Below are 26423 nucleotides of genomic sequence, written 5' to 3'. Positions count from 1 at the left end.
CCTTTCTGGGCAGGATCTTGTTATCCTGCATAGGTTGGTCCCAAACTTCTGGGCTCAAGTGATCCTCCTTTTTAAAAAAAAGTAGCTGATTTACACAATAAAGCAAGAAGAGTGCCATTCCTTTACATTTTTATAGATTTCTTTAATGAATGCTTAATAGAAAACAGCTGAATTCTCATATTTGTGTCTAAATTCAATCTGTTGAAACAGTTTTAATTGAGGTATATGAAGACAGTCTGGACTTGCACATATACGTAGCTTAAATGAAGGATTATTATAATAGTCCTTTTGGATAATTGTGGGAATTTTTTTATTTGATCTGTCCTGTACATTCTCACTCTCCCCCCCACCCCATTTTTATTTTGTTATGCTAGGGATGGAATCCAGGGCCTCATATGCCTGTAATCCTAGCTGCTCAGGAGGCAGAGATCAGGAGGATTTCGGTTCAAAGCCAGCTCAGGCAAATAGTTGGAGAGACCCTATCTCGTAAAAACCCATCACACAAAAAAAGGTGAAGGCCCTGAGTTCAAACCCCAGTACCACGGGGGAAAAAAAAGAATTGGGAAGCTGTCAAGTTCATGGTGCTATGTGGTTCTCAAAATTTGTGGGTTTTGTGTGTGTGTATGTGTTCTGCTTGAACGCTAACATTTTATCCTTGGCAACAAATCCTGTCGGTTGCATGCCTCGAAGTGTCAGGCTCTCTTCATCTGTTTTGGAGAAAATGTCTGCCACATACCCAAGTCTGAACAAACAACCATAGTTATCTTTAAAAAACAAAATAAGGGCCGGGTGCCCGTGGTCATTCTGTAATACTAGCAACTCAAGAGGTGGAAATCAGGAGGATCGAGGTTCAGCTGGCAGAGTGGCTCAAGCAGTAAGAGCGCATGCCTAGCAAGCGTGAAGCCCTTTCATACCCCAGTACCACAAAAAAATAAAGGCATAGGATCGAGGTTCAAAGCCAGCCCTGGGTAAATAGTTTGAGAGAACCTATCTTAAAAAGTCTCATCACAAAAAAGGGCTGGTGAAGTGGGTCAAGGTGTGGGTCCTGAGTTTGAGCCCAAGTACCTCAAAAAAACAAAAACCCACAAAATGCTTTGTAAGAAGAGCAGATAGTTGGACTCCTAATTCAAACTTCTCTACTTGTGCCTTTTTTAAAGACCACCAGAATACTTTGGGGTGTAGCAGAAGTACTTTGTACTTCTGTGACTTGACCCAGAACTAAAACGTGTACTTAAGGGTTGAGATTTAATAAAAATTAATAGTTTTTAATAGCTTCATCAAGGGCACTTTATTATTTTTTTTTTAAACTTTTTTGGCATTACTGGGGTTTGAACTCACGGCCTCACAGCTTGCTAGGCAGGTGCTCTACCACTTGAACCACTCTGTGGGTCTTTTTTAAATATGTCTATTAGCGTATATTAGTTGTACAGGGGGGGTTCATTGTTGCATTTTCATATGTTTATAGTATAACTTAGATTCATCCCCTCCATCATTCTCCCTTATCCTCCTCCTCCCCTACTTAAAATAATTTCAATAAGTTTGATTGTTCTGTTTTCATACAAGTATATAAAGTACATCGGCCTTATTCACCCTCTTTCACCCTCTCCATTTACTCTCCCCTCTCCCACTAGTTCATTCCCCCACCAGGACCTGATTTTCATTCCAGTCTTTCATTTTTCAAGTATATATGCCTTGTTCAAAGGGGTTTTACCATGGCATTTCACCCTTGAATATTTTACACTTTAATCAGATTAACCCCCTATTACTCTCCTTACCCCACTTCCTGCTAGTCAACAATGTTCATTGTGTTTTGTTATGCTGTCTTTCTACACAGAGAAATGTATCTTTATTATTCATTCTCTGTCTTTCTCTTTTCCTCTCCCTAGTCCCATGAAACAATCCTACTATTACAGACATGTTTTTTTATATATACGTAAAATTATCAAGGGCATTTTACTTTATTTTTTTGGTGGTACTGGGGTTTGAACTCAGGGCTATACACTTGCAAAGCAGGCGCTCTACCACTTGAGTCTCTCCACCAGCCCCCCAGTTATTACTGACTTTCATCTTACTAATCGAGCAAATTTGGTAATCTTAGCAACCAGAATCTTTTTATATTTAATTCCTGATGACCAGTGTAGAGTTAGGTTTATTTGCTAAAGGCTTGAAAAACATTCTAAACTAAAATAGTCTCATGATTCTTCGTGCGTGTCTCTGGTAAATACACAGAATATAAAATTTACCATTTAATCTTTTTTTTTGTTTTTGGGTAGTACTAGGTTCGAATTTAGGGCCTTGCAGTTACCAGGCAGGTGCTCTACCACTTAAGCCATGCTTCCAGTCCTTTTTGCATTTTTTGGGGGACAGAGTTTGCTTTTATGCCTAGATTGGCTTGCTTCCCTCATAGTTGGAATGACAAGGGTGCATTACCATGCCTGGCTTTTTTTTGGTTGAGATGGCATCTCACCAAATTTTTCCCTGGGCTGGCCTCAATGTGATACTCCCAATCTCTGCCTCCCAAATAGTTAGGATTGCAGACATGAGCCACCATGCCTGGCCCCAATTTTCACTTTTCAGTTCTACTTTTTTAATTGCTTGTTTCATGAGCTTTTTCTTTTTAATGCAAAGAAATAGCATAAATCCTTAAAAGCATGTAGTCTCTCAAGCCCTCCTAAATGAAACAAAAACAAAGATGAGGGCTGGTGGGGTGGTTCAGGGAGTAGAGTGCCTGCCTAGCAAGCATGAGGCCCTGAGTTCAAATCCCATATCGCCTAAAAAACAAAAGACCAATGATGATGGCCTATTAATTCTTGACACGTTGAAAGTGTTAGCTGTTAAAAAATACAAGGCTCAAAGAGAGGGCGGCCATAAATGCTGAATGTTCCATGATAGTTGTGGGTTATGCCTTTTGTCTTGGCATAGTTATCAATATTGTATACTTTTTTTTTGTTGTGGTTTAAAGGATAAATTCTATTTTAATTCAGGGATGGGGGCATGGCTCAAGTGAGGCCCTGAGTTCTAACCCCGGTACTGCTGGGGGTTGAGGGTTGGGGGGAGAGGGAAGGGACTAGATATTACTTCATTCTGTTTGACAAAGAAATCTATAAGGCCCTGAGTTCTAATCCAATACCCCCCCCCGAAAAAAAAAAGTCACGGTTTTGAACAAAAAAGCCAGACTGCCTCAGTTCAGATCTTGATGTGCCTAACAGTTATATAATCTTTTGATCTTTTGGTGGTTTTTTTTTGGGGGGGGGGTTGAACTCCTCCTCACATTATATTGTAATGCCAAATCAAAATCTCAACTTAGCAGGTCCTTTTTTAAAAGTAAAAGTAATTTGTTTGTATAATAAATAATTAAGTAGAACTATAAAAAAAAGAAAAAAATGAGTCTGCATTTCCATCTTCTAGACCTACACTTCAAAAGTAATCATGCATGGTAAATCATTTTGGGGCCATCCTTTGTGTGTGTGTGTGTGTGTGTGTGTGTGTGTTAGTTACTGAGGTTTGAACTCAGGCTTTATGCTTGCTAAACAGGTGCTCTATGGCTTGAGCCATGCCTCTATTGGGGCTAGCCTTTTCCGAAAATTTTATCTACATACTGACATGTGAATGGCTTTTTTTGTAGTGGTGTTGTGATTTTTGAACCAAGGGCATAATAAATGATAAGCACATGCATAGCATGTGATATATACCCTAACGTTTGTTTTTATTTATGTGTTCATCCTAGACTGGTTGTTTGCCTTTTTTTTCTACTTAACCTTGAAGATCTGTACATACTGACATGGAATGTATTTTTTTGTGGCTCTGGGGATCCAACTTTAGTCTGTTGAATAACTGGATATTTTTACTTCTTAAGGATGATCATTATTCATTTTAGCCAGTTCCCTATTGGTGGATATCTAGGTTGTTTACAGATTTTGCATGGTTGGTACCAAGTAGTGGTTTGGTGATTAACCTTTTGCATTTGAATGAGAATATCTGTGCATTAAATTCCCAAATGGTGGAATTGCTAGGTAAAAGTGAATGTGCATTCAGACTTGAGTGTAAAATACCTCTACAAAACCCACACTACCGATTTAGATTCCCTTAGGAATGTACTGAGTATTTGCACACACTGGGGGTTTGTTTTGGTTTTTTTTGATCTCCCTTAAAATCTGGTCGATAAAAAATTATGCCTTAATTTGGTTGGCATTCTTTGTATTTCTTCATTATGAACAAGGTTGAAGACGTTTTTCAATATTGGGCGTTTCTAGTTTTTTAATTATGATCTGCTTGTTCACAAACCCTTGGAAATTAGGTCTCTGTCTCATTTGTAAAGGCTGTGGTCTTTGGGTTAGTCTGATGTTTTCAGTTACTATTTAGTAAATGGAGCTTTCTCTTTTTCTTTTGTCTGCAGCTCTTGAGTTTTTGCTTTCCTTTGAAAAACCTTCCCCATTACAAAGTGATAGAAAAAAATATTTAGTATTCTAGTTCTTTGTGATTTTCATTTTTCATGTTACAAATTTGTATACCTGGAGGGGTAAGATGCATGATACCACTTTATCCCTCCAATATGGTTCAGGTTCCCAAATCATTTATTTCCTTTACCAATTTGAAGTGACACCTTTTTGCAGTACTGGGGCTTGGACTCAGAGCCTACTACCAGCCCTTTGTTGTGAAGGGTGTTTTTGAGATAGGGTCTCGTGAACTATTTTCCCGGGCTGGCTTCAAACCATGACCCTCCTGATCTCTGCCTCCTGACTAGCTAGGATTACAGGTGTGAGCCACTGGAGCCTGGCTAAGTGACACCATTTTTAATGTGGTAAGTTCTCATGTATGGGTCTATGTGGTCTATTTTTGAAGACAGTGCTATATACTTAGGAACTGTCAGGCAAGCATTTTATGACTGAAACAGATAAGATGTCACTTGGGAGTTTATATTTTTGAGTCATGAAGAATTTTTTATCTTAAAGAATATAGGCATATTACAGAGATATATACGCCAGAATCTAATTATATGTACAATAATGTATATCATTTTATTTGTTAAAAACAAAAACCCGGGGTCGGGTGCCGGTGGCTCACACTTGTAATCCTAGCTACTCAGAAGACAGAGATCAGGAGGATCATGTTTCGAAGCCAGCCCAGCCAGGCAATAGTTTGTGAGACCCTATCTTGAAAAAAACTCATCACAGAAAAGGGCTGGTAGAGCGTCTGGAGTAGTTGAGTGCCCACCTAGCAACCATGAGGCCCTGAGTTCGTTCCCCAGCTCTGCAAAACAAAAAGAATGCCTTATGCAGGCACTGGTGCCACCTGTAATCCTAGTTACTCAGGATGTAGAGATCAGAGGAATCTCGGCTCTAAGGCAGCCCAGGCAAATAGTTAGAGAGACCCTGTCTTTTGTTTTTTTTTTTTTTGATGGTGCTGGGGTTTGAACTCAGGGCCTACACCTTGAGCCACTCTACCAGCCCTTTTTTGTGATGGTTTTTTTCGAGAGAGGGTCTTGTGAACTTTTTTGCCTGGGCTGGCTTTGAACCACGATCCTCCTGATGTCTGCCTCCTGACTAGCTGGGATTACAGGCTAGCTGTACAGTGAGCCACCGGCACCCAGGCAAGCAGAGTGGCTCAAGTGTCAGAGTGTGCCTAGCAAGCATGAAGCCCTGAGTTCAAACCCCAGTACTGGCAAAAAAAATCCCTTTAATTTCGTTTCATTCCTTTCTTCTACTGCATTAAAATATACTTCTGTTTAAGGAGGCATTGAGTTGAGTTATGTAATGCATATTTTAAAGACTTAGATGCTGAACATTTAAGAAAGAATTATGAGACAGACTCTCACTGTGTATCCCAAGCTGGCCTGTAACTCATGATCTTCCTACCTCAGCCTTCAAGTACCGGCATTGTAAGCACCACTATGCCAAGCCAGGATAAATCTTTGAAAGATTAAAAGACCCTTAGTATTTTATTTGTTTATTTATTTATTTTAATTAATTAATTTATTTTTGAGACAGGGACTTGCTATGTAGCCCAGGTTGATCTTGAACTCAATCTATAACCTAGGCTGGCCTCCAGCCTATGGTCCTCCTGCGTCTGCCTCCTGGTTGCTGAATTGTAGGCATGCACCACCATGCTTGACTTATAAGCTACTTTAAATGACTTATATAAATGTAAAATCATTTTTTAAATTTAAACATGTGAAAATGTAATTTTCTTTGTTACACTTTGTATGAGAAGTGTAAAAGCCTACCAACAAACTAGAAGAGTTATGCAGAGAGGTTCATAATAAGAAAACAAACCAAGAAGGCCAGTAGTGGATTTCTTGAGAGATAGGTTATCTTTGGGATATTTTTCACTACTTCTTGATCTACAGAAAATCTGCCTTTTCTGGTCCACAACAGGCAGTACAAACATGGTTGTATATGCAATCTTGGTTTAGTTTTCTAATTGGTAGTTAACAGCTCTTAGAGTAAATTATTTGAAACACAGAGTTAGAGTTATTTTTAGAGATAATTTACTTTATCCTAAAACACAAAGTTAAAAAAAAAAACCCTAAAACTAATTTCAGTCCTTTTAAATAATCATGTCAGATTATTTAAAGATATCCTTACCCCCAAATTAGAACTGTATCACCTCCTTAAATCCCAGAGTTAATCGGTGATAAAAATTCTACTGGTCTTTCCCAATGTTCTCCTAAATGCTTGCTGGTACATTAAGCTTACTAGGTATTTTTAGGCATTTCATTTCTTAGATTTATTTGTAACTGCATCAGAGATCTTTTTGACTTTGAACTTTCATTTTCCAAGGTTGATTGATAAGTGAGGAGAACAGTGTAATGGAAAGAACACAGGCTCTTTTGGCAGTACTGGAGTTTGAACTCAGGGCTTCATGCTTTTTAGGCAGGTACTCTAGCACTTGAGCCATTCTGCCAGCCAATTTTTGCATTGGATATTTTCAAGATAGGGTCTCCTGACCTATCCAGGCTGGCCTCGAACCGCAGTTCTCCTGATCTCTGCCTCTCAAGTACAGGTGTGATGCCTGGCAGAACATAGGCTCTTTAGTTTGGTGACGTGGTTTTGAATTTTAATGACCTTTTACTGCTTTTAAGCATTATATTGGCTAAATTACATAATCTCACCTAGTCTTATATTCCTTCTCTAGGAACAATAAAGCCTACCTCAGTGGCATAGAGAAGGTTAAATGGGGTAATTTGGAGGGTGGCTTGTAGGCACTGAAAATTCCCTATACTTACTGGAGAAGTTCCTTCCAGAGTCTTTGGGAATCTGAAGCAAGCCAAGGATTCTGCCCAGGAGAATGCATAAATGTACACCACCCTTCCACCTGCTCCCCTGAAGGTCCACCCTAGTTCTTGCTGGCAATGACTGGGAGATCGCTCCCAAGCGTGTTTCTGGTGCTGGTTGAAGGCATTTGAGCTGACAGAAGCAGCTGGTAGTTGAAATAATTAGGAAGTGAAATGTGGGTGTTGAATGGGTTTGTTGGTGATGTGTGTTTGTTTTGTGGTACTGGGGATTGAATTTAGGACCTCATGCTGTTTTTTAGGGCCTCACACTTGCTAGGCAGGCTCTTTACCTCTTGAGCCACTCCCACCAGCTCTGTTTTTTTGTGGTTTTTTGTTTGTTTGTTTGTTTTTTTGAGAAAGGGTCTTCTCAACTATTTGCCTGGGTCTGGCTTCGAGATGGGGCTCCCAGGGATGGCTGCGTCCTGAGTAGCAAAGATTACAGGTGTGACCCACCGACGCCTGGCTCATTTAAGCCCTTTAAACAAAATAAGCCAAGGAAATAAGATTCTTGGCTTCTACAATATTTGAAAGGTATAAGTGAGGGGCTGGTACAATACTTGCTTAGTATGAATGAAGCCCTGGGTTTGATCCCTAGCATAGGAAAAAAAAGAGTATAAGTGAAAGTTTTCAATTTGGAAATTGTTTTGCTGTTTGTTTATTCACAGAGTAGAAGGGAAAGGAACTTATTTAAAATTTTTTTCCTATAGGCTTTTGATTTCCACACAATCTCAGTTTTGAAAGCTATTATTATAAATAGTTGATGACTGCGGATTACTTCACATTCATTTGCAGAGTTTATTCTTTGCTCTTGGATTTTGTTGGTTTAACTTGTGGCTACTCGTTTCGAAGGCATTTCTTGCTCAGTTAGGGAGTCATCTTAGCTCTTAAGTATTGAGACAGTGGAAGGAAGTTGTGAAATGTATCCTTTGATCAGAGGGGAGCAACTGGGTGAGGGGTTATGGACGTTTAAGGGTCTAGCCAACACCTACTAGCACAGTAGTATTCTGCTATAGTGCTGCTGCTCATGAGTACAGCTTGGGTTTGTTGGTGGTGTGTGTTTGTTTTGTGGTACCGGGGATTGAATTTAGGACCTCATGCTGTTTTTTAGGGCCTCACACTTACTAGGCAGGCTCTTTACCTCTTGAGCCACTCCCGCCAGCTCTGTTTTTTGTGTTGTTTTTTTTTTGTTTTTGTTTTTTGAGAAAGGGTCCTGCTGCTCATGAGTACAGCTTGACAAACAGATACAAATGTAATAGTTTGTGTTTATTTTATTTAAGAAGGTTTCTATTAGATACGCATCTGGAAGGGGCTGGGGGTAGCTTAGTGGTACAGTGCTTGCCTAACATGCATGAGGCCCTGGGTTACATTCCCAACACTGCATCAGAAAAAAAAGAAAAAAAGAAGAAATCCATCTGGAAACTACTTGGTGCTGGGTTCATTTTTATTTGAGATTTGAATTTAAATAAACATTTCTTTGTGGGATTTGAACTCAGGGCTTTGCCCTTGCAAAGTAGGTACTCTACTACTTGAACCACACCTCCAGTCCATTTTTTTTTTTTTGAGATAGGGTCTCATTGTGTAGCCCAGGCCAGCCTCAAACTTGTGGTCCTCCTGCCTCAGCCTCCTAAGTGCTGGGATTACAGGCAGGTACTCCCATAGCCTGCAAAAATAGTAACCATCATTTTCTGGATATTCTAACATTTTTTTCTATATACGTCTATATATTTATATATATATATACACATACATAATGTGTGTATAAAATAGAGAGTATATATGGTTTTGTAATTTTTTAATTTTGTTTTTCAGGTTTGAAGCCAGGGCCTTGAGCATGCTAGCTCTACCCCCAACTCTGTAATTTGTTTTTATGTCAATATTTTGGGAGCATCTTCCCTCATTATTGTTGTTGTTATTATTATTTGAGAGAAGGTCTTGGAATGTAGCACAGGCTGGCCTCAAACTTGTGATCCTTAGCCTCATGACTGCTGAAATTACATGTGTGTATCACTCTGCCCAGCTTCTCCCATTATGAAATAGACTTTAATAAAATTGCTGGGCCAGGACAAGGATGTTTATACAGAAACAGGCAGGGTAGCTATAAAGCAGTAGATCTGTGCACTCAGAAGCTTAGATTGTAGGGGTTAAATCTTTGCCCTGTAGTATATTGTGATCTTTGGCCACACACCTAACTTTACCATTCCATGGTTCATCTGTGTAATGGAGATAATAACAGTACCTAACTCATGTCATCGCTGTGAGGATTAAGTTAGTTAACACAGGAAAGCACTTACACTGGTGCCTGCCTGTAGTATTTACTACATAAGTATTAGCTGTTATTGCTTTTATTAGCAAATGTATCCAAGAAAAAGCATTTGAAATGTATCAGAGACATAGAGGACAGAGTAAGAAATTATATTGGCAGTATGATATACAGTGCTGAAAAGATGAGTGCTGAGAAATCATTTATAATTTAAAGAAAGTTGTTGGCCTAAAAATTTGCTTCATATCCAGCATTCCAGTGCAGGGCTGCAAGTAGATTGTTAAATGAATAGTTCTTATAGTAGAAAAACGGGGGCCTCCTCCTTGAAGATTATTTGTAGACTAAGGTTGACTTCAAGCCTAGCACAAGCTGGGCACATTCAAAACCAAAGAGATTTTGTAGTGCCAAAGTAAGTCTTTCATTAGCAAATGGGAGAATTTCCACAGTGCTGCTGCATCAAAATTCGTTGCACAGGAGAGGAGGGAAATGTAATACTGTCTTGCTTTCATGACAAATAATAATTGTGGTATTGTCATAACGTATGTCGGGAGGTCAGAGGTAGAAGGAGTGTGTACAGAGACCAAAAAATTAAATGTATTGTGGGGGTATAGCTCAAGTGGCAGAGCATATGCCTAGCAAGCTCAAGGCCCTGGGTTCAATCCCCGGCACTGCAAAAAATAAAAGTGTATTAATAATGGGAAGTGGTGACATAAAATTAGAAGTCACATGAAATGTCATGTTGGTATGCTATACAGATTAACATCGTTATTTATGCTGATTACCACTAGCTGCTACTTTTGAGGTAGGTGATTGTTTTTGGCCTTTCTCAAGTCTTTTAAAACTGTTTTTATTCTTTATATGGTAATAGTAACTAGTTTAATATACTTTTATTCTGAAAGCAAGAGTAACTTTTAACTAAATCCCCTTATGACATTTTGAAACAGATGCCTGGCTAGAGACTTGTATGTAGTTCTATAAAGAATGATAAAGTATTCAAACCCCACTCCCACCAAAACAAACAAAAAACCACCCAATAAAATAATAAATAACCCAATTTAAAAATGGGCAGAAGATCTGAATAAACATTTTTTTCCAAAGAAAGTAGCCCGTAAAGAGATGATTAGAGCCTTGCACCCTGGCTCATGCCTGTAATCATAGCCACTCAGGAGGCAGAGATCAGGAAGATCGAGGTTCGAAGCCAGCCCTGGCAAATAGTTCAAGAGGCCCTATCTCTAAAAAACCCATCACAAAAAAGGGCTGGTGGAGTGGCTCAAGGTGTAGGTCCTAAGTTCAAATCCCAGTAATGCAAAAAAAAGAAAAATCATTACTCTCCCTCACTGGGAAGGGATATGAATATTTATTATGGTAAAACCCAATATGGGTGAGGCAGGCGCTGGTGGCTCATGCCTGTAATCCTAGCTACTCAGGAGACAGAGATCAGGAGGATCACAGTTTGAATCCAACCTGGGCAAACAGTTTTTGAAAAACTATCTCAAAAAAATCCATCACAAAAATAGGGCTGATGGAGTGACTCAAGGTGTAGACCCTGAGTTCAAGCCCAGTACTGCAAAAAAAAAAAAAGGAAGAGATGAGAAGATGGTCAACATTGTTACCATCACCCACCCCCACCATGACTAACCAAAGAGAGAGATAACCAAGCATTGCTGAGGACCTGGAAACATTGCAGTCCTCATACACTGCTGGTGGGAATTTCAAGTGGTACAGTGGCTTGGGGAAAGTCTGGCAGTTTCTCAAAAGGTTAAACAGAGTGGCCATGTGATCTAGCGGTTTTACTCCTAGATATATAGCCTGGAGAAATGTAAACATATTTCCACAAAAATATATTCATTGGTGTTCATAGCAGAACTGGTCATAATAGTAAAAAACCAGAATTAATCCAAATGCCCATCAACTGATAAATGGACAAATACAATGTTGGTATATCAGCTGGGCACCTGTGGCTCACACCTATAATCCTAGCTACTTGGAAGGCTGAGATCATGAGGATCACAGTTCGAGGCCAGCCCAGGCAAATAATTTGAGAGATGCTATCTTCAAAATAACCAGAACAAAATGAACTGGAGGTGTGACTCAGGTGGTATAGTGCCTGCTTTGCCAGCATGAAGCCCAGAGTTGAAACCCCAGTGTCTTCTCCTTCTCTCTCACTCTCCCCTCCTCCCTCCCTCTCTCTCTCTTTCTGACTCACACACATATACACACATACACACACACACAAAATGTGGTATATCCATACAGCCATTAGGAGGAAAGTACTGATACATGGCACAACATAGGTAAACCTTGAAAGCATGCTAAGTGAAAGAAGCCAGATGCAAAATTTGATTCCATTTATAGGAAATGTCCAGAATATGCCAGGTGAGGTGGTGTGTGCCTGTAATCCCAGCTACTTGGGAGGTGGAAGCAAGAGGGTTGAAAGTTCAAGGCCAGCCTCGGCTAAGTTAGCAAGACTGTGTCTCAAAACCAAAATAAATACAAAAGGGCTGAAGTGGCAGAGTGCTTGAGACCTTGGGTTTAATCCCCAGTACTGAAAAAAAAGAGAGAAAGAGATGTCCAGTACAGCCAAATCTATATTAGTTATCTAAGGCTGGGGACAATGAGGAGAATTAAGGGTTGACAACTAGAGGGGACAAGGTTTCTTTGTGAGGTGACAAGTGTTTTAAAATTGATTGTGGTAGTTGTACAACTCTGAATGCACTAAAAACTAGTGAGTTATAAACTTTAAGCAAATTGTATGATACATGAATTATGTCTCAATACAGGTGTCACCATAAAATCACTAATGGAAATGAAAAAATACAAGTTTAATTCCTCAGGTGGCTTTGTTATTAAGATGGATGTTTGTGGAGACCTTAAGGTTTTTCTTGGTAAAAGTTACTGTACTCTTCCTTCTTCTGATAAATGTGTTACCCCTGCCCCGGCCTCATACTTGCTAGGCAAGTGCTCTACTGCCTGAGCTACTCCACCAGCCAGCCCTGTGTTGAGTATTTTCAAGACAGGGTCTCGCAAACTATTTGCCTGCCTCCCAAGTAGCTAGGATTACAGGCAGCTCGCTGTATTTTTGATGTGGCTTGACAAGATGTTTTCTGGGTTTGTGTGGCTATAAACATTATTTACACGCCTGAGAAATTCTAGGCATGTGTTACAGATAAGCACTGTGTTTTGTTTTAGTGATCTTTTTTGGCAGTACTGGAATTTGAACTCAGGGCCTCACACTTGCTAAGCAGGCACTCTACCACTTGAGCCACTCTGCCAGCCCAGCAAGTGATTCTTTAATAGACTTTCACTAATACTATTTGAGGCCAAAGTGATTTTGTAATGAGGTCTTGCCATGTTGCCCAGGCTGGTGGCCTCGAATTCCTGGGCTCAAGCAGTCCTCTTAGAAGTATAGGTGTGTGCCTTGACTTTGTAACTCCATTCTTGCACCTAATGGTTTTCAGGGATTTTTTTTTCCCTATACTAGGGTTTGAACTCAGCACTTCATGCTAGCTAGTCAGGCGCTCTACTGCTTGAGCCACACTTCCATACGCTAATGACACAAACTTAACAGCTAAATCTTTTTTTTTTCCCTTCAGTAGTGGGAATCAAACCCAGGGCCTTACACATGCTAGGCAAGCTCTCTACCACTGAGCTACACCCCCAGCCTGGAAGATATTTTAAGATTAATTTAAAAAATTTGGGAAGATGGTATCTTCCCAAATTTTCTCTCTTTATTGATTTCTCTGTAAAGGTTTTCTGTTAACATTATCCATGTGCCCAACTAGAATATGGCAGTTTAATATTTGATATAAAGCAGAGATCAAACTAGTGAAGTATAATATAACATTAAAATGATCACTTTGCATCCTGTTTGTTGATAGTAATGTGTCTAGTATGGTATTTGGGCACATTAATCACTGAGTTTCTGCATTAGTGAAATGATGTTTCTTAAAACTTTGTTGTATGGGGTTTTTTTATTTTGAGTTTTTAAAATAAAACTTATTTATTATACTTGAAACATTGCCCTAAGGGATATGTTCCATATTAAGTAAATTAGAGTTTTCCAAAGATTTTAAGAGTCTTTCAGTATTACTTTGTATGTTTTTCCTATCTGAATTAGGTTTAGAGTATAGCATCAAATCATAACTCTGAAAGCAGAAAAACCATTTCCTCTTTAAAGGATCTTTAAAGGATTATTTGCATGGTGGTGCATACTTGTAATCCCAGCACTGGGGAGGCTGAGACAGGCGGATTGGGAGATCAAGGCCAGTGTGGGTCCCAGTCCCAAAAAGCAGAACAAAAGAAAACAGGATTAATTTGTAAAGAAATTAAAATATTTCATGTATGTTATCTTAAAAAAAGACCCACAAAAAGCGACATTTTTTTTTGTTGTTGTTGTTGTGCAGGAGATGGAACCTAGGACCTCACACATGTTAGGCAAGCGCTCTATACACTGAGGTACTCCCCAGCCTCCAAAAAGCAAGATGTCTTATTATTATTATTATTATTATTATGCTGAGTGGGGGGACATTGTGGCATTTACAAAGGTTCTTATAATGTAGCAAATATACCATACTTGAATTCACACCCTCTGCCGATTTCCACATATCTTTAATCTCTCTTCTTAGAGGAAAATAATTTGTTTTGTTCTTTAGAACTCCCAAGTAATGTGTAAGTCACAACTTTTAACATAAACCTTGTTGAAATAAAAGATTCAGAAATTGTATAAAAATCTTAAGGGTTGGATTTAGTGAATTTATATATATATATATATATATATATATATTTTAAGTGAATTTTTATAAAGTGAACATCTGTATTATCCCACATAGATTCAAAAATAGAATATTACTGTGCTGGCAGTGTGGCTCAAGTGGTCGAGCGCCTGCCTAGCAAGTGCAAGGCTCTGAGTTCAAAACCCAGTACCACCAAAAAACCAAAAGAAATAGAATATTACCAAGCACTCTGGAAGGCCCTGCCCCAATGGTGCCAATCCTGATTTGTATCACCATTTAGGTAGCTGGGCTGTTTTTAGGTACATGTGGTTTCCCTACAGAACATACTCTTTGGGCACTGTCCTCATGTTAGGCCTGGGAGACTCATCCGTGTTGCTGCAGCCAGCAGTACTTCATTGTCGTTGCTGGATACGGGGAACATAGTACAGCTTACCCATTCTTCGGGTCACAGAAACTTGAGGTGATTGCATTTTTGGGCCATTGTGAATAGCATCTCTTTAAACATTGCTTGGCCTTTGGGTGCACATATGTACATACTTGGGTAGAATCCTAGGAGTAGAGTTAACTGGGTTAGAAGGCATCCCTATTGCCAAAGAGGTTTCCAAAGTGGCAGTGCCAGTTCTTTCAAAACCACTTGTGACCATTAGACTATGTGGGATATAAGATTTTAGTTTCCTTAATCTCTCCGCTCCATCACGTCCTGCTCTGATACTTTACATTATTTTTATTCAGTTGCATATGCTTATAAGTTGACAAGATAAATCTCTGCTATCCCATTATTTTTAATTTTTAATTTTTTTTGGCAGTATTGGGGTTTGAACTCAGACTCATGCTTGCTAAACCTGTGCTCTACCACTTGAGCCATGCCCCCAGCCCTTTTTTTTTGTTTGTTTTTTGGCTTGTTTTAGTTATTTTTCAGATAGGATCTTGTCCTTTTTTCCAGTGCTAGCCTCAGACCTCCATCTTCCTACCTCTCCTTCCCTTGTAGCTGTGATTACAAGTGTGAACTACTATACTTGCCTCATTCTTTGAGATGAGGCCTTCCTAACTTTTTGCTCAGGTTGGCCTAGAACTGCAGTCCTCCTGTCTCTACCTCCCAAGTAACTAGGATGAAAGTAGCTTTTGCTCACTTGTGATAAGACAAGGACTTTATACACCTTCTATATCAGTTGTATTATTCAGAAAGAAAGAAGCTATCTTTCAAAGAGGATGCACAGAATTTTTATTTGTAAATATACATCATATGAGCAAGTATTCACAAAGGGGAAAATGCCACCTATATAAATAGGGTTAGTTGGGCATGATGGCCTACTCCTTTAATCTGAGCACTCAGAAGGCTGAAGCAAGAGGATTGTGAGTTCGAGGCCAGCCTGGGCTACATAATGAACACTTGTCTCAAAAAAAAAACAAAAAAGAAATAAAACAGGGTTAACAGTATTAGAGATTAGAGAGTTAAGGTAAAATTACTCAAGCAGGAAAAACCTCCACTGGAATAAAGGCATCTTTACTGTACATACCTTCTATATTCAGGGCAGGGAAAATTAAAATATGAGTCTCAATTTCTGTGGCTTAACACAAGGGAAGTTTATTAGATGTTCATCTAATAGGCTGGTGTGGGTTTTCTTTCTAGGGTATTATGACTTTCCTGTATGTACCTTGGATTTAAGGGTGCAGGCTGCTTTACGTCTTCTGGCCCTGTCATCCTGTAGTGTCTTGGTGACCTCTGAATTTAGCCAGAATGGAGAAGAGACAGTGCAGAAAGAACATGTGCTTCTGAGAATGGAAATGTGGGTGCAGAAGGGACCTTCAGCACCTCTGCTGACATTCCATTGGTGGGAGTCTCACATGCGAGTCCCACTTAGATGCCAAGGCTGGGAAGTGTAGTCCTGGCTGGGCACTTGTCCTGCAGTGCCAGTTCACTGGATATAGGAGGAACTAGGTTTTCATGGATAGCCAGGTAGCCATCTCCATGAAGATAAGACCAGAATAATTAATGTAGATTAACTTGTGACAATTTAGGTTTTTGTTGTGGGGTTTTTTTTTTTTTTTTTGGTGGCACTGAGGTTGGAACTCGGCCTCATGCTTGCTCGGCAGACATTCTACTACTTGAGCCACTCCACCAGCCCTAAGTGGCGGATTTTTATAGGGAAGTAAGTCTAGATTTGCAACTAAAAATTGCATTTCTTGCCTCCTTTGGTACTACTTTTTTGCATGATTGACTTATTTCATCTTTTGGGGTTGTGTCGGGGGTAGAATCCAGAGGCCTATGCATACTAGGCTAGTGCTGTACCGCTGAGCTCTATCCCCAGCTCTGTTTTAACTTTAATATCCATTCACTTAACAGTTAAGTCACTTCTCAATGAAACTTAGAAGCTGCCATATTCACATCAGCTTCGCAAACCACTATAGAAAGAAAAAGCTGTGAAGGTATGATGTGCCATTGGTTATAAATAAGAATTACATTTGATTTAACTCCTTCCATCTTTCTCTTCTTCCCTCTAGTTTGAAATTGGCACAATGGAAGAAGCTGCAATTTGTGGACTTGGGGTGAAAGCAGATGTGTTGTGTAACTCTCAGTCAAATGATATTCTTCAACATCAAGACTCCAGCTGTGGTGGCATGACTACCAAGCATTCACTAGAAGGGGATGAAGGCAGTGACTTTATAAGAAAGAACAGGAATTTGGTGACTCCAGCGTACTGCACCCAGGAGTCAAGAGAGGAAATTCCTGGGCGAGAAGCTCGAACAGGTCCCCCTGATGGTCAGCAAGATTCAGAGTGCAGCAGTAACAAAGAGAAAACCTTAGGTAATAATCTCTGCTCCTTGGTCGCACATTTTCACGTACTGCCCATCTTACTCATAATGTTTGCAGCACAGGTGGCCATCAACATGGCCAGTTTGGAAGTGTTTAACTAATGCACCTGTTGTCTATGGCGAGGTCGGTCTGCATGTCTCCTGGAGTTATGTGCAGGAGGTAGAAGTAGCAAAGTAGGAAACCCAATTATATCTCTAAAAATTAAGAATTAGCTGGGCTCCAGTGGCTCATGCCTATAATCCTACCTGAACTACTCAGGAGAATTGGGGTTTAAAGCCAGCCTAGACGAATAGGAGACCCTATCTCGAAAAAACCCTTCACAAAAAAGGTTTGGTGGAGTGGCTCAAGGTGTAGGCCCTGAGTTCAAACTCCAGTACCACAAAATAAATAATTAATAAGAGCTTTCTTTAAAAAATTTGGAGCCAACTTGACAAGGGAGTGGTATTTGACTTGCCTCGTTTGAATCTTTATTATAACCTGCTCAAAATTTATGTGAGAACTGTATTTATTTGATGAGTTTATTTAAAGACTAGGCAGAAAACTTTTAAAAGACATCAAAATATCTGTAGTACAGTGAGTTGACCAGTTCTCAAGGATGCATTTCTCTCTCCTGCTGTGTAGTTTGCAGTTTAGACCAAAAATGTGATACACTGAATCTTCTGAATGAAATTTGAATCCCCTTTTTAGTCTTGCTCCTCAGTTTGTTTAGGTTTTTTGGGGGCAGTATTGGGGTTTGGGTTTTTGTTTTGTTTTGTTTTGTTTTGTTATATGGCACTGGGGTTTTGACTTCAGGACTTCATGCTTGCTAGGCAGGTGCTCTGAACACTTGAACCACTTGCCATCCCTTTTTTGGGTTGGGTATTTTTTCAGATAGGGTCTCATGAACTATTTGCCTGTGGCTGGCCTTGAACCATGATCCTCCTGATCGCTGCCTCCTGAGTAGCTAGGATTACAGGTGTGAGCCACCAGACCCTGACTGCCCTCACTTTTTTATCCTTACTTTACCTAAGATTTACAGTGTTTGATTTGTATAGTTTTGTACATGAATGTTAAGTTGGAATATCTTCCTTATTAAATTAATCTGCAAAATGTGCAATATTATATGAATTTGAAAATTGTAATTCCTTGCAAACAAGACATATTTTTTAATAGCTCCAGTTATATTTACAAAAGCAGATAGTCTTAAAAGCAACACTTTATGTTACTGTTGATCAAGCAATTTTACTTGTGGGTACATATACTCAAGAGGATTGAAAAATTGTCCACACAGAAGCTTGTACACAGATGCTCATAGCAGCATTATTCATAATAGCTAAAAAGTGGAAAGAACACTGGATAATGAATGGATAAAGTACAATCTATCCATATGGTGGTGTGTTACGCAGCCATAAAAAGGAGTGAAGCATTGATATATCCTACATGAAAAACCTCAGAAAACATTTTGCAAAGTGAAAGAAGCCAGCCTTTTAGGGGTTGTGCAAAAAATTCTGGAGTTAGATAGTGGTGATGGATATACAACCTTGTGAATATACTACATTTTAATTAGTTTATTTATTTTAGTGGACCTGGGGTCTGAACTCATGGTTTCTTGCTTGTAAAACTAGTGTTTTACTGCTTGAGCCACAAACCAATCCATTTTGAAGATGAGAGTCTCATGAGCTGTTTGCCTGGGCTGGCCTCAAACCTCAATCCTCCTGATCTCAGCTTCTCAAGTAGCTAGGATTACAGGCGTGAGCCACCAGCGCCCTTCTAAATTGTACACTTTAAAAAGTAAATTTTAGCCAGGTGTGAAGTGAGAGCCTTTAGTCCCAGATGCATGGGAGGCTGTGTCAGGAAGATTGCTTGACCCAGGAATTTGTGGCCAGCTTGACAACATTACTTGCAAAGATAAAAAATAAAATTAAAAATAAATAAACAGGCTAGTGCAAGGCTTTGAGTTCAAACCCCAGTACCGCAAAAAATAAAGGAAAAAGAAAGGTGAGTCATACACTGTGCAAATTCTGTCTCAAAAACAAATACCCCAGCACCGTAAAAACCAAAACAAAAAAAGTTTGAGTTTAAAAATCTGCATAAAATTGTAAGTTACATCACAGTTATTTCTGATCATATTCAGTAGTCATGTTTGATCATCTCAGTGTTACTGGTCTTGGGCTAAATGAAAGAAGGTTTCATTGATACAGTTTTATGTGGGCAGGAAAGTTTTTTGGTTCTGTTTTGTTATGTCTGAGATAAGGTCTTACTGTGTTGCCCTGAAATCCTTGGCTCAAGGGTTCCTCCTGACTCAGCTTCTTGTTGGGATCATAGGCTCGAGCCATTGTGTTCAGCCTGAAAAGGTTTTTTTTTTTTTTTAAAGTCAGCCTGCTTTTTTTCCCCATAGGGGTCGATATACCAAATATCAAAATCATTTTAAGATACACAGTAGAACTTTGGTATTTGCAGGTCTGTGGTTCTAAGGAGCACACTATTGAGAAAAACCCACACAGGATGCATAGAGTTCAGTGCTGTACTATGGATGCTTGATTCCTATTTTTCCAACTTGCACTGAAGACATGCTGCCTTTCACAAATCTTAAAATAGTTTACTTTATTATATTAAGCATCTTAACTTATACCTTGCTTTTTTTGGATATCATTTGCTTTGTAGGAGGCAGATTTCCCAAAATTAAGCACAGGGAAGCATTCAGCAGAGCACAACAATTTAAACACTACTGACGATTACATGGAACTTGTCTGCACCAGATGAGCTGTGGGAATTAAAAATTCTTGCTTTTGAAATTTCTTTTGATTTTTCAGAAAAAATTTGGTATTTTTAACTGCGTTTGGTCAAAACTCCATGTAATAAATGTGTGGATAAGATGGGCTTACTGTATATTTTAATGAAATATCTTATATGTAAGAGTGAATATTTATAAGAATAAAAATGGTACCTATCACCCAGCTTAAAAAAATAAAACTATCACTTGTTTTGAAACATTGTCCCCTTGTATCTCCTGCTTTTTCCTGCCAAAGTCCTTAAAATAATGTTGTTAAGCTCTTTCCCCCAAGATAGAGTTATCTTGCTATTCTTTTATTTGTGCTAGCCTTGGTTAACACCAGGAATGTGTTTAGTAAATCACCAGAAAATAAGTTACTGAAATTGTTCATAAAAAGGATAATGTGTCACCAGTGTGAATGTGCATTTTAGGTAGGCAAAGTGAAGTTCCACCCGAATCCCTTTGAACTTGCTTTTTGTACTTGGTTAGGAGGAAGCTTTAAAAAATATTCTCTGCCCTTTGTAATTTGCCTTTTGTCTTAACTTGGACATCAGTGGTTAGGCAAGGGAATTTTTAAGCATTCAATAAGAGTACTTACAAATAGGCATGTTAGTGAAGGAGTTGGAATGGGGAGTGGAGTGGAGGGGAACCTGCTATTCCAGAATTTAAAAATAGCTTTCCTCCTCATCCCCATCCCCCAGGGCTGGAGATCAAATCCTAGGCATGTGCTCTACCATACCTCCTGCATGCAAAATAGCTTTCTTAATTGAGCTGGTAAACATCGCATTTCTAGTTTTAGGTGTAAATTACTTTGCTCTGGATTTTAGAACATGGAAAGTATTACTAGAATTCACAGGTTAGATTTGTTCTCATTTTTCTTTGGGGACTTATTTCTTATCTTATTAATCATTAGGAAAAGAAGTTTTATTACTGATGCAAGCCCTAAACACCCTTTCAACCCCAGAGGAGAAGCTGGCAGCTCTCTGTAAGAAATATGCTGATCTCGTGAGTATTAAATCAAGGGTGTGAGGGCTATGTAAATTACAGAAGGACGTGTGTGTGTGTGTGTGTGTGTGTGTGATAAGCTTTTGAAAATACAATTTTGATGAAACTTTAAAATGTAAACTTCAATTTTATTCCAAAACTTAAGGGGAGAATCTGATTTCTCAGGACTTGTTGGTTATGTAATTTCATTTGATAAAGATAACTTATAGAGAACATATAATGTTAAGCTGTTTTATAGATGATGTGTTCCTCTCCCGCATTCAACAAGGAGTCTGGCTTTGTTGGCCATGCTGGTCTCCAACTCCTGGGCTCAAGATTTCCTTCTTCCTGCTCCGGAGTAGCTGGAACCATAGGTGTGTGCCACCACACCTGGCTGGCACAGATTTTCTGAAACTCAGCGTTAGAGCTCTTAAGTCAGCCCCTTCATTGCAGTGTTATGATGCCTGTGCCCTAGCTGCCAGTCAGTTGAGGTGCAGTGGTTCCCGTCTTTAACTTTTTCTAGAGAATTCTATAGACAAAGACCCTAACCATTTTGACTGGAGTTGTGAGTTAGATGGAATGGTCTATAAAACAATACTGTGTCTTGTCTCAGGAACTATTTATTTAGTATCCACTAGTTGCCAAATATTCTTTTGTCTTTCTTCTGAAGAATTAACCTCATCAAAGTTTGTTCTGGGCCTACATTATTTCAAGTAGCTTTAATTATCTTTTGGAATTATGAGAGCAGTTTCTGTGAAACCTTGCCATCTTGTTTAAATTAAAGAATGGAAAAGTTAAGCTGGGCATGGTGGCACATATCTGTAATCCAGCACTTGGGAGGCTGGGGCAGAAGGATCTAGAGTTCAAGGCCAGCCTGAGCTGTAGCAAGACCCTGTCTCAACCAAAATACATAAATAAGAAAGGGAAGGTCATGAAACCTTTTGAAAAGGTTGTGGAAAACTTCTACAATAAATGGTTCTAATATAATGCTAAAGTTATTGCCCTCTGTGAAATACTTAGGTGAATTATTTACAATTTTTACTCATTTTCATCTCTTAGAGCAGTTATTTACAAACTACAACTTTTTTCCTTTCTTTCCTTTTTCATGGTGCTGAGGTTTGAACTCAGGGCCTCTCATTTGCAAGGCAGGCACTCTTATCACTTGAGCCACGCCTCCAGCCCTTTGTAATTTGTTATTTTGAAGATAAGGTCTCACATTTATGCCTATGCTGGCCTGGACTGTGATCCTCCTATTTATGCTTCCTATACAGCTAGGGCGACAGGTGTGTGCCACTACACCAACTTTTTATTGGCTGAGCTGGGGTCTCGAGAACTTTTCATCCAGGATGTTATTACTCAAAGAATGACAGTTACATTCCCTCAGCTGTGTTTTTTAATCTACAACCCTACCCCTCAGTTTATAAAGTAGTGTGCTGGTCTATCCTATTTAGCTTACTTTCAGCAGTCTGGCTATCTTCCACTTTTTGGAGCAGGAGAAAATCCTGTGCATCACTTAAGGTGGCCCAGAAGAGTCACAAATGAAATGGTGGAAAACACAATTTTTGGTGGCTTTCAGAAAGGAATGCTTCCATTGCTATGGAGGCCAGTCCCTGTTGGTGCCATTCACATGAGAAAAGTTATGCAAGAAGTGGTGGGAAGAGGATAAGAACAAAAATAGGAAAAGAAAGAAATTGCCAGAAAAGAAAGAAACTGTGGAAAGGTAATTACCTGACCCAGTGAAACAAAAGCAGAAAACAGCCATGAATGAATTAGAAGATAGAGCAGATAGTCACTTGGGGCTTTTGTTAAAACGCACATTGTGGTTCACTAGGTCTGGTTCGGGCCTGTGAGTCTGCATTTTAGTAAGCTTCTGGAAGCTACTGCCAAACCTCAGATCAAACTTTAAAGTAGCAAGGGTCCTGGGTGTTTTAGTTGGTGGCTTTTGTTGTTGTGTGTGGATGTGGTCATTGTTAAGTACTAGTACTAATCACTGGATTCATTTTATGATTTATTTTACTCTTCACATCGAAGGCTTGTCTAGTGAATAATCTGTCTCTGTCATAGATTTGTGCTGAAAAAATTTTGTTTTCAGAAAAAAGTTCAAAAGCTTTATTTCTTGAAACACACTTGTTCCATTTAAAAGGTAGACCATGCATAGGTTACATAGCAGCAAGATCACCAAGGGAGTAGCCTTTTCCTGGGGATCCCAGAAACTTCCCATTTGCCATGCTGTGCCTGTCCTTTTGTGACATCATCATTTTGTATCATCACTGTGCCTCATTGATGGGCAGAATTGTTCTGTGGAGCAGGTGGAATGGAGTTCTGTGTAGTGTGACTGGGTTCATCCATTGAGGAGGTCTTGTTGCCACCATGTTCACCAGAGCACATAGGTTCAAGAAATCATAGGATTTTGTTTTGGGTGTGGGTACCGTTAACGTGATCCTTAAGTATTTTACATTGCTATTCTTTTCCATTCCATAGCCACTTTGTTTAGGTTATTATAGTGTAATAATAACTATGATTGGGTAGGCATATCCTCCTCCTTACTCTTTTTATCAGAAGTATATTGGCTGTTCATGGCCCTTTACTCTCTATAAATCTTAAATTCAACTTAGTAGTTCCATGGGGAAAGAAAACACTGGGGTTTGAACTCAGGACCTCACGCTTGCTAGGCAGGCGCTCTTAGGCCTGAGCCTCTACTCCAGCCCTTTTTTTTGTAATGGGTTTTTTTTGAGGTAGGGTCTTGTGAACTGTTTGTCCAGGGCTGTCTTCAAACCATGAACCTCCTTGATCTCTATCTCCTGAGTAGCTAGGATTGAAAACACCTTTTTTTTTTTTTTTTTGAAATGTTTTCTTGCCATATTACTGAGGTTGGTTCTTGAACTCCTGGGTTTAGGTGATCCTCCCTTTGGGGATTTCAAAGGAGCACTTCATGGAACCCATAGATGCATTTAGGGGAGAATGCCATGCTCCTGATATGAATAGAATTTAGAAACCGTTATCCTCTAGCTAGGCGCAGTGGCGTGCAATTATTGCTCCAGCCACTGGAGAAGCTGAGGCAGGAGGATGGCTTGAGCTCAGGACTTGAGGCCAGCCTGGACAGCATAGTGACAGAAAAAAACAGCATTATCCTTATGGGAAAAATGAAATTAGTTCTTCCTCACATACTATATGTGACTGTCAGTTCTAAGAGGATTAAGGGCTTAAATGTCAAAAGTTAAGCCTTAACATTTTTAGGTATTTAGATTCACTAATAGGTAAATATTTTTCTAATCTTGGGTTAATGAAAGTTTTCTTAAAGCATGAAACTACTGTCAGAGAAAAGAATGTACAAATAGCCTTTATGTTGAAGTTAAGACTGCTCTTCATCAGAAAATTCCTTAAAAGAAAGCATTACCAACTAGGGAGAACATATTTCCAACAAATACAAGCAACAGAAGGTTTAGTATCAAGAATAAAAGGCCAGGCGCTGGAGGCTCATGTTTGTAATCCTAGCTACTTGGAAGGCTGAGATCAGGATGATAGCTGTTTGAAGCCAGCCTGGGCAAATAGTTCCTGAGACCCCCATCTCCAAAATATGTACCCCAGACTGGCCTCAAACTCATGATCCTCCTGCCTTAGCTTCCCTGGAATTATAGGTGCTTATCACCACATCCAGCTCAATAAAAGTGTTCTGATACCTGTAAGCAGATTGTCTGTAAGGGTGCTTGGTGTGTTTTGATAAGCCACAAGATGGCACTCTTGGTCTTTAAATTATGACTCAGCATCATTTCCTTGTTCACTAAAAGGTATACAGAAAGGTCAGTACAGCTGCCATCTTATCTGTTCGTGTTGATTTAACTTTCAAATAGATTCATTTGCTTTAAACCTAAAATTGCAGCAATTCACAGTCACAAAGAACTCTTGAGTGCTGCTTACTGCATTCTAAATTCAGCACTGTAGCCTCTGGTTGTTATTTTAGAAAAATAAAACTCAGTATTGGTTCCTAAAATTTTAGCTTATTTTTTTTTAAATCAGAAAATAAAGAGCACAATAAACCCATATTTTATATTGGATTTCAGCCAGTCTTTTAACAGGCAGAAAATACTGTAGAAAGATACTCACCCACCAAACAGCAATTCAGGACAGGTCTGGCCTTGCAACTAGGTTAGTCCTGGCCTTCAGCATTGGAGAAGGTTTCAGCTAGAGCAGGAGTTAGTTCATTTTCCAAAGGGTTAAGGTCAAAACACGTGGGAAGTGTTGCCAGTGGGCCTTAGGAAACTTCTCAGACAGGAAATGTTCAGCTGAAGCGTATCATCAGTTCAAAACACAGGCTTTTATTTATACCTGGAAATTGAGGAGCCTATATTGCCTGTGAGGTACTGAGTTGGAACAAGGAAGAAGAGCTGTGATTAGCCTTAGCATTGCAGCAAGGTGACAAATCTGGGACCCCAAGTCAGTGTGGAAGGCGAGGAAGCTGATGGTGTAGGTTTTGAGGTTTGAATCCTCACCTCCCTACCAATTTTGCAATCTTAGGCAACTTATTAATGTCTCTGGGCTCTTAAACTTCTTTTATAAAACTTGGATGGTAAAGGTTGTACTGAAATTAAATATCTCTAAAGGACATAAAGAAGTAAAAAGCAAAAGAGATCTAAGGTCATTTTTTTTCCACACACCTAAAATTTGCTTGTTTTCCTCTTACAAGTAGAGCAGAGAGCAGGTTGGCAGTGTCACATGGCACGAAATTATTTACATAAAATGCTCAAGTACATTATTTGGCTTTTTTTTTTGTTTTGGCTGTGCCAGGAATGGAATTTAGGGGTTTTGTTTATACTAGGCAAGCCCTCTACTCTGAGCTACAGCCCCAGCCCCTGGTGTATTTGGCTTTTCAAATACTGTGTATCTCCCGCTGTAACTCTTCCAGTCATAACTCTGAGGTTTTTGCTGTACTTCCTAAATGTAAAGTGCTTGTTAATTTTAGCTGGAGGAAAGCAGAAATGTTCAGAAGCAAATGAAGATTCTACAGAAGAAGCAAGCCCAGATTGTGAAAGAGAAAGTTCACTTGCAGAGTGAACACAGCAAAGCTATCTTGGCAAGAAGCAAACTGGAGTCTCTTTGCAGGGAACTCCAGCGTCACAATAAGACCTTAAAGGTTAGTTGGTTCATTTTTCTGTTTTTTTGCAGGAGGAAAACTTAATCAGCTGGTTTTATAATGACCTTGTACCTATTTAAATAAATCTGTGTCTCTGATTAGAGACAGAGATATGACCTTCTTTCTGTTTTGGTTTCAGTTCAAGAGAGGGTTCCCTAGTTCCCTCATACGTGGTCATACTTGGTCACAGGGAGTCTACATGGGACTGATATAGACTCTCTTGCTTAAAGCTATGCCTTAAGAAGCCAGCTTGTCAGTTTTTTGCTGAGCTCTAATGTAGCTGATAACCATGTGTGCAAAGCTGCTGTGAGATGAGAGACTAGTGAGAGACTTGAACTTGAACCAGTGAGTCTGAGAAATGAGAACTCCTGAGCTCTCAGGTAGATGTTAGGGCTGCATTGCCTGAGTCCTCTGGCCCACCTCCAGCTCTTGGTTGCTAAGTACTTTGATTGTAGCATTTAACACTGACCAATTA

General features: G+C 39.4%; 1 protein-coding gene across 1 annotated transcript in view; it reads left to right on the top strand.

Annotated features, from left to right (window-relative positions):
• The window catches only part of Txlng (taxilin gamma), a 49579-nt gene that overhangs the window by 9411 nt on the left and 13745 nt on the right, over positions 1–26423 (top strand). Inside the window, exons 2-4 of the mRNA XM_020175893.2 lie at positions 16769–17072; positions 20747–20838; positions 25778–25948. Of these exons, the coding sequence (XP_020031482.2) occupies positions 16769–17072; positions 20747–20838; positions 25778–25948 (567 nt within the window). The remainder of the gene's footprint in view (positions 1–16768; positions 17073–20746; positions 20839–25777; positions 25949–26423) is intronic.

The sequence above is a fragment of the Castor canadensis genome, chromosome X, assembly GCF_047511655.1.
Source record: "Castor canadensis chromosome X, mCasCan1.hap1v2, whole genome shotgun sequence".
Classification (NCBI taxonomy): Eukaryota; Metazoa; Chordata; class Mammalia; order Rodentia; family Castoridae; genus Castor; species Castor canadensis.
Note: the sequence above shows the minus strand (reverse complement) of the source record. Positions and strands in the feature narration are given on the sequence as shown.